We start from the raw sequence: 14,010 nt of genomic DNA on the forward strand, positions 1-14,010 counted from the left end.
GTAAGTGCCGAGAAAACTCCCTGTTTCAGAAAGTACTCTATTGACCAGTTTGCATTTAGCATTTTTAAGCAAACCATATATATTTTAAAAGCAAAAGAGAAAGGAATACCAAAAGATATACTTCATCACATTTAAATTACATTTGGTCCATTACGAAATATATACATGTGTATTACAAAGTTTGTTTTTAAAGCCCCTTCGCGTCAACAGTGAAACATTAGAGAGGTTCGGCTACACGTTTTACGTGAACGTGAACGCGTAGAATCCACGTTGGCGTTGGCGTACACGTTCAAGTGTAAAAATCCGTTTGGCTACGCGTTACGTCACCCGTTCGTGTGGCACGCGTAAGAAATTATTCGGCTCGGCTTGGGTCCGCGTAGTTTGTTTCCGCATCACAGGGATGCTCTATGGTTATCCGGTATGCCGCGAACCGACGAAGAAATTTCACATAAAAAATAACATAAATACATTAAATAGCGAGCGCAGTGAGAGCGGCCGAAGGCCGCGCGCGAAGTGAGCATTAAGACTAACGCGTGTACACGAAATTTAGAATGGAATCTATATAGCTACGAGTTTGAAAAAAGAGCACTTCCATGGAGGTGGCCATTTTGAATACTTTTACACTGGTTGCGTGAAATTAAAAATATCATCTACCACAAATCTTACCCGACAATGTGTATTTCCGACAAAAGAAACTCTCTGTTACAAAGAAAGTGTGAAATTTGGTTCAAAATGACTATTTTCGATCACTTTTGAAGGCCCGGTTCGGTCATCACTAGGCGCCGCCATTTTGAAACAAGCCTACTCTCGCGAGAACGAACGGTCAACTCACGCGAGAATTAAAAATCGTGTGCTGAGAGCTACCGACGCGACGGGAATATCAAGCACGTATTTTACATTAGACTGCCTCTGTTTCTGCCCCTGTTTAATATAATAAACTGATCGGAATCAAATAATTTACCAGTTTTAAAAAAATTTTGTTAGTGAACTTGGCATTTCCGAGTTAAATTGTTATAAATGTTATTCTAGAAAACAATTGACAACAATTCAACCTCAATGGCCAAGATATGCATCATGTTTCAAACACAGAAATAAGCATATGCTATTGCCTGAAAACATCAATGACGATATACCCTACGCTGCGCTGCGCTGGCTCTCGGGTCAGACCTGTTACATAAGCTTATTATCTTTGAGGATGTCACTATCATATCTCCAACTAACAACGTGCATGAATGATTCACAGTTTATGTCATGTTTTGATACCTAAAGATGAGAATAAATTAACACTTTGACAAATTACGTGAAAACAGCTGTCTCGACGTAAATGCGCGACGCCGGCTCCGTGTACGTGGAGAACGTACGCACAAGTGGATGACATCATCGCAGAAATTCGTGACCTTACACGTTCACGTTCGCGTAAAACGTGTAGCCAAACCTGTAAAATTCTCATTACATGCTATCATGAGCTCGGCTTCATCTATTAAATCAGCCTTCTATCACCACTTCTTCATTGTGTTCAATGACAGCTGTGAAAATAATACCTTTTTTAGGCCTGTCTAGGATTTTGCAAAGAAATTTCAAGTGTTTACCTGTAAATGGAGTGCCTGTTGATAAAGTTGTAGCTTCCCCAAAACCTTTGACAGTACTTGCATTAATATTGATCTCATAAATGGTACCGGGACTCAGGTCTTCAATTGTGAAAGCACTAATGCTACCTTTTACTAAGAATGATTTGAACTGCCGCTGCATTCCCTTGAAGACGGATTCAACAGACGAGTACGATATCTAAGAAAATCCAAAATTAATACTAAACATCAGAAGAAACGCCCTTAAATAATGTTGAGGATCCATTCATTGTTCTGCTTTCAAGCGATTAAGTCATGAATTATTGATAATTTCAATTGGAATGATCTCAAAACCCCTGATTGACCTTTATTTTAAAACGTAGACAAAGTTTCAAAGGCTATTTCATAAAATGTACTCTCTGAATTTCCATTGACGAAATGTTAAAATTCGTTTTCTTTTTTTTATTTGCTTTTGGTTAAACATTAAGCATGTGATATAACGTTCACATTGTGGACAACATGCTTTACGTTTTTACAAAGTATACTTCTAATCAATGACCCTTTTCTTTGCATATTATCTATACTGTTTCAACTTCAGCCTTGTCAATTAGCAAACACAAAATCCACTCAGTATGTAAGCCACAAAGTTGTTTATATGGAGTATCAACTTGGCACCATAATCAGACTATATAAGTAAGAATAGGAAGAAGGCAACTTCAAAACAATAGTTCCTACGATACATGTACTCCCAAATTGAAGGTAAAGTCTAGCGATTCAATAACTGATAGCGTTATGCTAATACACAAAATTAGGTTGTGTTGTTGGTTTCAGTGTAGCTTCTTCCATTTGAAAAACGTGACTTCAGGCATCTAATTTCAAGAGGATATCCGTTAAACAGGAGGCCAGATTTTATCTTCACAGGTAAAAATTACTCAAGACTCTTTTGGTGTTGACCGAGAAGTGAGATTACGCACGGAGGAGAATTGAATCTTCTTGCAAAACGTGGACAGCAAAATAGACGAGAACTAGTTTGGTAACTAATGAGAAACCCGTGCGTGATGCACCTTGACATATTTATTAACAAACAGCGACATAATTTTATACAGTGATGTATTTGGACACTCGAAAGCACAACACCAGGACAACGAAGATCTGCAACACTAACCACACTGTTCGCTAACACTAAAACGTCAATATATCAAAAGCGAGTTTTTTGTTGATCTATCCTTTCACTCACTAATTAATTTGAAATGCCAGGGTAATTACATCACTTACCCCATAATATTCAATATATCCACTAAATGGGTAAGGTTCTGTCCATGTCAGTTCAATCTCTTTATCTTTTATATCAATAACTTGCACATTCGTTGGCGTAGCTGGTACTGGAACCAATAAGGTGTATAAAAATCATAATTTTATGTTGATAGAATCACTGTGATTAAGCTTATTGTTTCTCAAAGAGAATCAATTGACAAAAATCAACGATGTGTGTGATTTGATGAGTGCAAAGTCTCACTGTACTAAAATCCAAATTAGAGACACAATACTGTCAACTCTTTGATGTAAAATTTTGAGAGATAACATATGGTATAATTTTTTTCTCTGTTCCGTAAGCAGTCATAAACGCTTGTCTAATCAATCAGTCTTTTCGTCTGTTTTAAGATTAAAATAATAACGAATAAAGTAAAACAACGACAATATTTTTGTTTTTAGATAGTTATTGTTCAGTTATAGAGGACATTCAGTTTCACAGCATGTTTTTCGAGAACGAGTGCTTTCACGGAAACATCCTATTTGCCCGAAGTACAAAAATGTATTATAGTGGAGGTCGACATACTTGAGTTTTAATGACCTACGACACATTGCATGACTTAATTAACACAACGACGATATACATACTTGCTTCTGTAGTTTCTGCGCTGATCATTTCACTTAATGCTCCCTGTCCTCGTGAAGTATATGCCGCTACCTGGAATATTGAAGTTAAACACAAACGTGAGAAATATGTAAACTTATCATTTCAAACAGGCTGGGAAAACGCCAGTGTTACATATGTGCTCATGTTATCATCTACAAAATAACAAGCACTGATGCATAACCAAGACAAAGAATGATACTATGTTCTATTCGATTGTTATTATATCAATGTGATGTAATCCTCCCAGGAAAGGTTTTGTAATGTTCAATTTTAAAAAAAACAACAGCCGTGCTTGACGAAGGATAATCTGAAGAAACATCCTTCCTGTAAAATGCACAGGGAGGGTGTAACAGTCAAGCCATCCTTCCAGGTGAAACTAATATGCAACTACACTATCCTCATTAATGTGTCTTTATTGGATGCTAAAGAAAGGTCAAATTGTGGTAACATACATAGATGGTCTTGTTCAGAAACGTGTGGGTGTGAAATGAAGGTCGCAAATTAGTTTAAAATTATATTATATTTCGTTATAGAATTCGTTTTCTACTCTCCCTCACATCACTGTAGAGTGGTATTATGTTTTATTTTACAACATCAGCATTGAGAAGTTGATCAGTCATCTTTATGTGAAGAACGCTCCCAAAGATCTTTATAAAATTGCACATTTTTTTCTTCTTTTGTGATTGTAATAAATGTGCAAGTCAGCTCCGGAGTTGTTCTATCTTCTCGCAGATGTTGATAAGTACCTGACAGGTTTCCTTTGCGGATTCTTCCAAGCGTTCTCTGACTATGGGGGCTTGCTTGCCCTCCTCACAAATTTGTCACTAAAGAGGGACAGTAACACTTTATTTGTCAAAAAATATCTGTATCTTTATTCCAAGGAAAGGATATTTCATGTTAGCGCCATACAGTCCATGATGAACATCAATCTTAAATCACAATAATGTATACATACCTGCACACTGTACGATACTTTGTAAGTAAGGTTTGTTATTAAGTAAGTGTTGAAATCCAGCAAGTTTTCCTTCAACTCTTTAACTTCTGTTGTGGTTGCTTTCTTGCTTGTTTCCCAGTACATGATAGTATATTTCCTTATAATACCATTTGTTGGATAAGGTATTGACCACAGAACTTCTATAACGAAGACTGCAGGTTTCAGTGCCACATTTCGTGGTTTCGTCGGGACTGTTACGATAAATGTAGCAAATAGGATCGATCGGTCACTTTGAATCGAAAATCTCGAATATAATTGCAATAAGTTGTAAAACATTCCGCTAATTGTTAAGTAGTACATCAACATCTTCGCGGTATTAATGGTTTGCGACTTAAGAACTTGATGCTTAATGCTGAAGAATCAAAGTGTAAGGCCAATGCACTGACTTCAGAAAGCCTCCTGTCACACATACAACGTGTATTGATATTATTTGCTCAGCTATAATTCAAATCATCCAGTCCGCTTTCGCTTTTACTAAATTCTGTCGGCACATTGTTTCCATCAGTTTTACGTTTTATCGAATGTGCAAAATGGGTGCAATGGCATAGACACTTGTTTGGTGGCATAACGCGTGACTAATACACCAAGGAAAATGAGCGAACAAATTTGTCCGTAGCACTAGTTGTAGCATCTCCTTACATCTTTATTATGCAATTTGCGTTGTCTGTTTGAGAGCTCTCTCTTAAAAATTACCCTAGCGATGACCGCTTCAATCGCATATTATAACAACAACTGATAATTACGTAACTATTTAGTATCACTTTTAACATGTCATAATATAAACATGTATAAATATAAACAATAATATAAACGAAGCCCAAATGTGAAAGAATAGCTTTAAAATGTATATATATTCCCCATACTCACGATCCTCAGCTGTTCTTGCCTTGTGTATAGAACTCCACGGACTTTGTTCATCTCTGTTATTAAATGACGCCATTAGTTCATACTCAGTATACGCCAAAAATCCAGTGAGTGAAAATGTACGGGCATTACCGTCATTTGCAGATTCTTCCAGATATTCATCTTTAGCGTTCGCTTGTCTATGCTTGAAATGGAAATTCCTGATGTACCCATCATCACATTTGACTTTGGAGGAGTCGGGGACCTGTCTCGGCACAGATGTAATCACAATATGTACACATATTGTACGACAATGTTAGCCATCGGAAAATATTTATTATTTTCATAGCTAACACTTGAGGTAAGACATTACAAACCAACCTCACTTTCTAAGAATGCCGGGTAAATACGCGATTCTTTAAAATCTCGATCTTCTTTATGATGTTACACTGATTACATTGAGACAAAATTCAGCATTTTGCTATCTTCAAAAATTTCTAAGTATTTCAAACATTACGGTGTAAATGTCTTATTGTTAAAGAGGTCTGTTGATTTGACAAACAAATGAATCAAAGACAAGGCAAAATAAAGTCACGATTTTGGTTACATTCGTGAACTTTTTTATCGGCGTGATTCAAAGAAAAGAAAATACTTTGTTATTTTTAAGGGAGAAAAAAAGATCAATGATTGTGAAAATAAATGTGCAATAATATGTTTTAATGACTTAAAGTGTGACCTACATAGAAACTCTTTTGTTTACTTTACTCACCTCAAGTGTGATAAGAAGTTCATTTGGATTACTAGATGTTGCTCCCGCAATTGTTGGACCCTCTGAAGGCACTGTAATGGTTAGTACGATGCACCATTTAGTAATATCGAATCAGTAAAATTAAACTTAAAGTACGGTACCCATAATTCCCGTTAAAGATTACATTAAAAAAGCAAGGATTAAAATAAGCATTTCATAATCCTGACGCTTGATATAGGAGTATAGGAAACCACTCGCCATAGACAGACTGATGATAGTTTATTTTAGGTATAACTCATGATTTATTTCAAAACGCATGAATGATGCCTAGATGGTATAATATATTAAACTGGGAACGGCTTAGGTTTTAACAGTAAATAACACTGCTTGAAATTCCCTATGATTGTTACGTTTCTGCATTACGCAGGAAACATACACTTACCATCACACAATGTAATCGCTGTCGTAACGGTTTCCATGCTGCCTTCTCCCCTTAGTCCTGGTCTCTTGACAGTCACTGTGAAATCATAACTAGTAGACCAGTCTAGACCAGTGATGTCTGTGGTGTAAGTTGTCTGATCTTGATCGACTACTTGGAAATTCTGATGTTGAGTCCAATCAACATCTGTCGTCTTCTTGAAGTAAACTTTGTAAGCCTCAGCAGGTCCTTCTCCAAGATCGTCACCTACCACCCATTTCTCCCAGGTAACGATCACTTGAGTTGCCTGTAGTGTAATTTGCGGGATATTGCTTGGGGAAAAAGTTGGTAGGGCTGATATATTTGCAAAGTGAAAACAAATGAAGAATTATTACTCAGGTTGCAGTCAAATAAAGATTACGATGTGTCGCGGAGGAAGCTGCTAATAAAAATGTGGGGAGTGTAACACCTTGACTCGTCATCCCTTTTCCATAATTTCAGATTCTTGACATTGCACTTTGATCGATAGTAACCTCGAAGACTACACTTCGTTTCTAGTCATATCCCCCTGCAGAATTGCCAGAAAACGTAGCTTCCTGTGAATCATTAAGCTTGTTTATACTCCCAATTTCTTGAAGTAAACAATTGTCTTAATTGATTAGTAAAATGTTTTAAAATTCAAATGCGTAAAATGATATCGGCGTGATGGTGAAAATATGCACACACGTGAATAAATAAATCAATAAATAAATCAATTGTAAATTTGATAATTCCGAATATTTGAAAATGCTAGTTTTTTTGTACGAAAATATAATCAAACAAACTAGAAGGTAGGACAATGAAAAATTTCATATTCATCACAGCTACAAAACCGAAGTGAAAAAAATCGATTTTTACTCTATCTCTGTTTAATATCGTCGTTGAAGGGTCCATGTATATACTTTTCATACACAAATAAGCAAAGTTAGAAAAGCGCACCCTTTGACAATGCAAGTTCGCATATTATGTTTCGTTTTTCTTTTCTTCACTGGTATATGTGTACATTTTATTTATTGAAAGACGGTGTAGCAAATACTGCCGAAGTGCGATCTGTTGTGTTGTTTTTACATTTATTGTTGTCCCCCGTACCACTTGGCATTACTTTCTTTAAATAAAAAAAAGTTAAATTCATTATATTCGTTATGTTCCTTACCATATTCATTAAAAGCTGTCAGATCTTTTGACCGGCTGCCAACTCTACAAGTATATGACCGCCCATTATCAACTATTAAACTGCCAAAGTTAGTCATGGAAAGGTACTTCCCAGTGTAAGAATGACTCGTACGTGTAACAGGGAATCCAGACTGATCAACTAGTGTCACATCATCAGGCGATGCGACTGGGTTCCCGATAATTGTACAGATGATAGATGTCTGTTCACCAGGATTGACTTTGATGTTATGCAATGATAGAATAGTAGGACTTCCATCTGTCAAGATAAACTTTCATCGAGTAACGCAGATTCTCTCTAAGGTAAGATTTACAGTATATCAATCTAGAATATCCTAAGGTCAACGACAAATAGGCTCACCCTACGAACAATAATGCATTAATGAACTCATCGGTTATTGAGAGGGAAGTTTAAGATCATCCAAAATTATTTCGTTTATTTTGATATCAAAGACTCCTTGACTTAGAGACGATATTGTACAAGCACGTTGGTGATTAATTTGAAAATGCAGAATCAATCATGATGACAACCTTTTCTTCCTTAAAAGGCACCAACCTTGTTGGCAGTCAGTAATATTTACATCCATCCAACCTGGAGCACACTGTCCGTTCGAACACACACCAGTTGTTTTATCACAAGCTGCATTGTCTTGGCAGTGACACTTGTACTCACACAGTTCTCCATAAAAACCATCGTCACATGAATCAGGAACTGAAACGACAATTTCAACATTGATGTAATTGTCCTACATAAGCAACGATTTCAGACAACCACAAGAAATTAGTCATTAAGTGACACATTGAGCATACCCTTTCAGACCAGACATTCTGGTAACACAATTGAAACAAAAACAAACCTTTGTAAAACCGTCATGGACGGATAACGTCAATGTCTTCGAAAACTTCCTTCATCGACTATGGTGTGATTATAAATATAAACTTATGATAACAAGGGCAAGATAATAATAATCAAAGAAAGTGATAATCGAACACGTAGTAAATAAGCTCTTATTTTACTACGTGTATGACGGCTGTGCTGTTGACCAAATCGATTAATCCGCTGATACGGACAGCGGATTAGCCATCCAGTTGGCAATGTTTTCGGAGCAGTTAGAGTGGTATGTACATAGGTTGGAGTGAAGATAAGGATTTGTACGAAATAAAGAAATCAGTCAGACAGTTTGGAATTGAAATCTTGATCTGAAATGTCTCAGTCAAAATTAATGAAATCAAGTAAAGTAAACCGTTGCTCTAAAAAAATTCCTCACCACCCCTCCCCACTCCAGGGGACTGACTGCTGTATCCTATGGTATATTGCGAACATACCATGGTTCTCTTCACATCTCGACCAATCACATCGCTACATTTGCGCCATGAAAATACTGGTATGATATAATATCTATTACCAGGATTTAATATCAATAATATGTGATGAAAAATAATGCTCAGTGCGTCACGTTATGACATAAGACATGAAACTGTTTCACATGAAAAAATTTATGGAAACATGTCGTGCATGTCCCTCTAAACCTAGCTCCGAATTTAACATTATTTCGTACAAACCTAATATGTAAATAATGTAGAATATGCATTCAATGTAAGATGTATTTCTTGCAAGCCCAAGATCTTGCAACGTATTTCTTGCAAATCTTAAATATATAATTATATAAATATACATTCAATGTAAACATGTTTTTATACAAAACTTAAAGATTTAACACAAATCATAAAGTTTAAATGTTCAAATCTAAAAAATGTAGAGTTTTTAAATTAACTGTAGAATATATATTTCGTATGAGCCCCTCAAATCTAGCTCCAACCTAATAATTTAAGTCGTTCAAATTTGAAATGTAAACCAAACTGTCAGACATAAACATGTTCTCACTCCAAGCCCTTTAAGACTAGAGACAAACATATAATTCGTGCATACCTTTCATGTAACAAGTCATTGATAATGACATAGTTCCCGCCTGTAATCGGTAACGTGCCAGTGGAAGCTACTGAATTAAAGTCAATATGATGCAAATGAAAGAAATGACGGTACCAAGACCTGTCTGTGACTGATGCCTTTATTCGATTATATTGTAAACAAGTAAGAATTAGTATGAAAATAGAATTGGGTTATTTCAATTTACAAAGTGAGGCAGAATTGAATATGTAATATGTTGTGTACTGGCTTTTGAAATCTTCAAACTCAATGAAATTGGAAATAAACTGGTCCAGGCATGTCTGATCAATGGCTTTATACTTGAAAAATCAGAACGCCTGATGTAAAGGAAAAATGTCCCGTGTTCAAAACAGAAAATAATTATAATTAGGAATTGATAAAGCTTAAATCATTTCTTGATTGTTAAATCCTTGTGTTATAAATAGCTGCAGCACGTATCATTGTATTTAGTGCAGTCATTCAGGATATCTCTCTCTCATTCCAAAGTTTAAAATTCTTTCCCTGTGTAGAGGTCCAACTTTACTACAGAAAACACTCGGGCTGGTAACACCATTGCGGTGAAAAATATAAGCCAGTATGGCCTGTGGCATGCCATCCTGATTACGAAAGGTCAATGAATATGTCAATGAGTCAATTAATCAATGAACCTGTTAATGCTTTTGCATACAAAGTTTAACATGAATGAAATAATCATCTCTAAGAAGATAAAGTGAATTCGATGCAGTGTTTCTTGGCATTTATTCTAAATACAATAAATTTTACATATGCAAATTTGCAATTCTTTGAAACTATATCGCTAAATGTCGCGAGATTAACATCTGTACCTTATTTCATCAAATTTATCCCAGTAGTTCTTGACATTTTAATCTAGCAACGAAAGATTTTTTCCAATATTAAAACACCGTCCCTCCGCCCAAGGGACGGTGATTTAAATGAGCGATTAGCTTTCATAATATTGTTATTAAATTATGGTTGAATGGTATAACAGCACTGAAATATCAATATCTATGCCCTTTGTCATCAAATCAGCTGCAATATTTCAGGATATATCACACTTAGTTGGAAAGTTCATAAAGTATGCAAATAATACATTTATGTACACGATACTGATAAACGTCTTGTACAACAAATTATAAAACACAGTGATAGATCAATATCTGTACCGATTTTCATCAAATCTAATGCGATGTTCCTAGCCATATCAGCCTAACTACGAAAACAAACTACATGTGCAAATAAGATATTAATTTTTGATACTGCATAATGTTTTTGCATGTTATTGCAATGCTGTAAGATCAACATTTGTTCAAAGTTTCATGAAATTTGCTGCATTATTTCTTTAAATATAGCACTAATTATGAAAGTTTTTGAATACGCAAATTTGACATCAAAGAAATGATACTGCTTTATGTCTTTGCATGCTACTGTAGCACGTTTGGTTTCAAAATGATACTGTGCAGTATTTTTAGACAAACAAAATTTAAAATGTAAGTTGATGTAATATTTAAACCTAGTTAATGATACTTCTTAGCATCTCTGTTCACCATTTCAGTGCTGCCAACGTAAAATGAGTACTTAGTTTCATAAAATTGGATGCAATTACAAATTAAAAAAATACATAACAGATGCAAATAACCAATTAATTGACATGATACATTTATATTTTTGCAGGTTTTTACAACAATGTGAGAATGATATCTCACCAGCGAAAAAAATTATATAATACCGATACATGTACAGTGGTCGTCACTGTGACCGTATACTGATAGAGATACTTGTAATGCTTTCGTTTGCTTGATCCCAAAGTTATATCAAAACCCAACATGTCAACCCCATGTGCACTTATTTGTCCAAGAATGATGTATTATTTCAAAAAAATAGCATATTCTATATCATTAAGTGTCATATTCTTCACTGTCACATTTTGATCAACTCCATCCCTGCAAACTTACAACAATGCACCGATGTAACATTCACCTTTAGCTCTGTTACAAGCATCAACACCATGACAAATCTGTGTGTATCCAGGGCCAAGCTTTTCACTAGAATATTATTTAGGTCAGCTTGGTACTCACTGTGACATTTTGATCCACTCCATCCCTGCTCACAACCACCACTGTTACATTCACCTGTAGCTCTATTACAACCATTGATACAATGACATCTCTGTGTACATCCAGATCCATACATACCACTTGGACAGTCTGTCGATAAATTGATGAATGTTTAGAGGTTAAAGCAATACTGTAGAAACTGCATCACGGATTATGGGAAAATCGATCACACACGCTCAGAAATCGTCAGACACTGTGTATAAATGCGCATACACAAACGTGGTATATTCACGGGCTGTTGTTGGATAATAAATGGCCTTTCGCTCTGCTTGCAAAATATTACAAGATAACGCAATGAAAAGCACACGGATCGGAACTGAAAATTAAGCAGTTACCGTGCAACGGATAACAACAGCCGAACGTTGTCAAGATTTTTGACAATGTTGTACCTTGCTTGCGACACACTCACAAAAAGATGGTCAAAGTAAACATAGTGAACATAGGCCACTTTGAACATATCGCCTGATGTATATCTTGTCAGGAGCACAAATTAAGGTCTTTGCAGTGAATTCGAATACTTGAACACTTGTAGTATGTGACTATACTTAGTGATGCTGAACAATATCTTTCCAGTGAGAATTTCTCGCATTTTGCGGTATCTGAGAAACTGTTGGGGATATTGTGTTCACACTCGCCTAAGCTTCGCTTGAGACTAAATATTCCCAACTCGTGTGAGAAATATGATCCCAGATCCTTGGTACCGTTAGACTCTTTCACCCATCTTTATATCATATAGAGCTCAGCGATTGGTGTCGCGCCAGAGGTATTATATTTTTTATTATCGTCTGAAGATGCACAGTCAACGCTTACATGGTTAATAATACTGTATTGGTTCAGGATAAGAACGCATAAAATAGAAAACATGTTCCAAGATATATACTACAGTAGTACCACTAGGCATTGCTTAAACAAAAAATTCAAACAGCCAGTTTATTTGACTCCCCAATTTGATACGCACATTAGCAGAGCACAGTTCTCTTGCGCTTAAAATTACCATACCCTGGCAGGCAAAGACTCTCTGTTCAATTCATCAAGAAGTTGGACATAAATGGCAATTTTATCCATAACATTTTGCAATTACCATGATAACAACCAACCGTGTTTTATAAGGGATGTATGATGCCTTAATTATTTTTACCATAGCAACTGTACCGCCCAAAAGTCAAGTACTACAAGCATCAGCTAGCTAAAATCCTTTGTATCAAAACCTGTCAATTTGCATCTAGTATGTTATTGACACAGAGGATGCTTTTCTAAATGTTAGTTCATTCCTGCATTCTTGGCATGAGTCCTCGTTCTTATACACAGCAGTTTTCTCTCTCTTTCTATTTTTAAGGTACGTTTTTTGTATTAATCATGAGGTGATAAAAAATTGCCGGCTAACAGCAGCGATATATTTTATTAATCAGATTTAAAAGATAATACCTTGCAGGTTTCGATTTGTTTGTTTACAAGCACTCAAAAACTATATTGCGGCGCCTTTGAAATTAGTCGGGTACACTTCCCGTCACTGGCATAGTATTTTTAACCAGCGTAGTCAGTTAGCCGCTGGAGCGACGATTACTTACCTGTTGAACAGTCTATTCCTCCATATGATGCACTGCATGAACATCCATAGGGATCTGCAATGCAATACATTGTTCTACGACATGCATCAGAATTGCCACTTGAACATCTTCTGTCACAAGTCATTCCCCACCTATTTTTGCCACACCTAAAATTCAAATGCCATCCATATATTAAACGTGTTTCAAGGAAATCACGAGCTACACATTCTGTCTCTATAATATTTTAGATATCTGCTCACTTACCAGTTTCACAATTGCTTCCCTGAAATCCGGGTGGACAGATGCATTCCCCAGTGTCTGAGTACATATACCTCCATTGAAACAGGTTGGACAGGAGAAAAGACATTCCGGCAAACTCATTTTCCATTGGGACAACCTGGTTGAATGCGAAATTAATTTACACTCCGATGAACTATTTTTTATTTTTGTAATTGTGAATCAATCAGGTGTTGCCCAAAAAGTATTTGATAAAACACATCACATACACAATTATTTAGTGTTGACGTGTTGATGTAGGTAAGCAAAGCATTATTAAATAAAATTGCAGTGCCGTCCATATGAACGAATTACTCCGCCAGAATATTTAACACCTTGAAATATTAGTGTCCATCACAAAGTACAGGGACTAGTTCTGTCAGTCATTATTACCGATTCACCCTTGTTGGTGAGAATGTTTCAAATTACA

General features: G+C 36.0%; 1 protein-coding gene across 2 annotated transcripts in view; it reads right to left on the reverse strand.

The window, feature by feature from the left end:
- The window catches only part of LOC139138716 (angiopoietin-1 receptor-like), a 60,680-nt gene that overhangs the window by 17,386 nt on the left and 29,284 nt on the right, over positions 1 to 14,010 (reverse strand). Inside the window, exons 4-15 of one of the 2 annotated variants that reach the window (XM_070707223.1) lie at positions 13,569 to 13,701; positions 13,326 to 13,471; positions 11,719 to 11,847; positions 8,252 to 8,407; positions 7,679 to 7,954; positions 6,511 to 6,840; positions 6,090 to 6,160; positions 5,345 to 5,585; positions 4,439 to 4,668; positions 3,465 to 3,534; positions 2,841 to 2,947; positions 1,590 to 1,785 (exon numbers count right to left, since the gene is read on the reverse strand). In XM_070707223.1, coding sequence (XP_070563324.1) covers positions 1,590 to 1,785; positions 2,841 to 2,947; positions 3,465 to 3,534; positions 4,439 to 4,668; positions 5,345 to 5,585; positions 6,090 to 6,160; positions 6,511 to 6,840; positions 7,679 to 7,954; positions 8,252 to 8,407; positions 11,719 to 11,847; positions 13,326 to 13,449 — 1,930 coding nt within the window. In that variant the 5' untranslated portion in view covers positions 13,450 to 13,471; positions 13,569 to 13,701. The remainder of the gene's footprint in view (positions 1 to 1,589; positions 1,786 to 2,840; positions 2,948 to 3,464; positions 3,535 to 4,438; positions 4,669 to 5,344; positions 5,586 to 6,089; positions 6,161 to 6,510; positions 6,841 to 7,678; positions 7,955 to 8,251; positions 8,408 to 11,718; positions 11,848 to 13,325; positions 13,472 to 13,568; positions 13,702 to 14,010) is intronic. The other variant, XM_070707222.1, reaches the window with a different exon arrangement.

Source organism: Ptychodera flava, chromosome 8 (assembly GCF_041260155.1).
Source record: "Ptychodera flava strain L36383 chromosome 8, AS_Pfla_20210202, whole genome shotgun sequence".
Lineage (NCBI taxonomy): Eukaryota > Metazoa > Hemichordata > Enteropneusta > Ptychoderidae > Ptychodera > Ptychodera flava.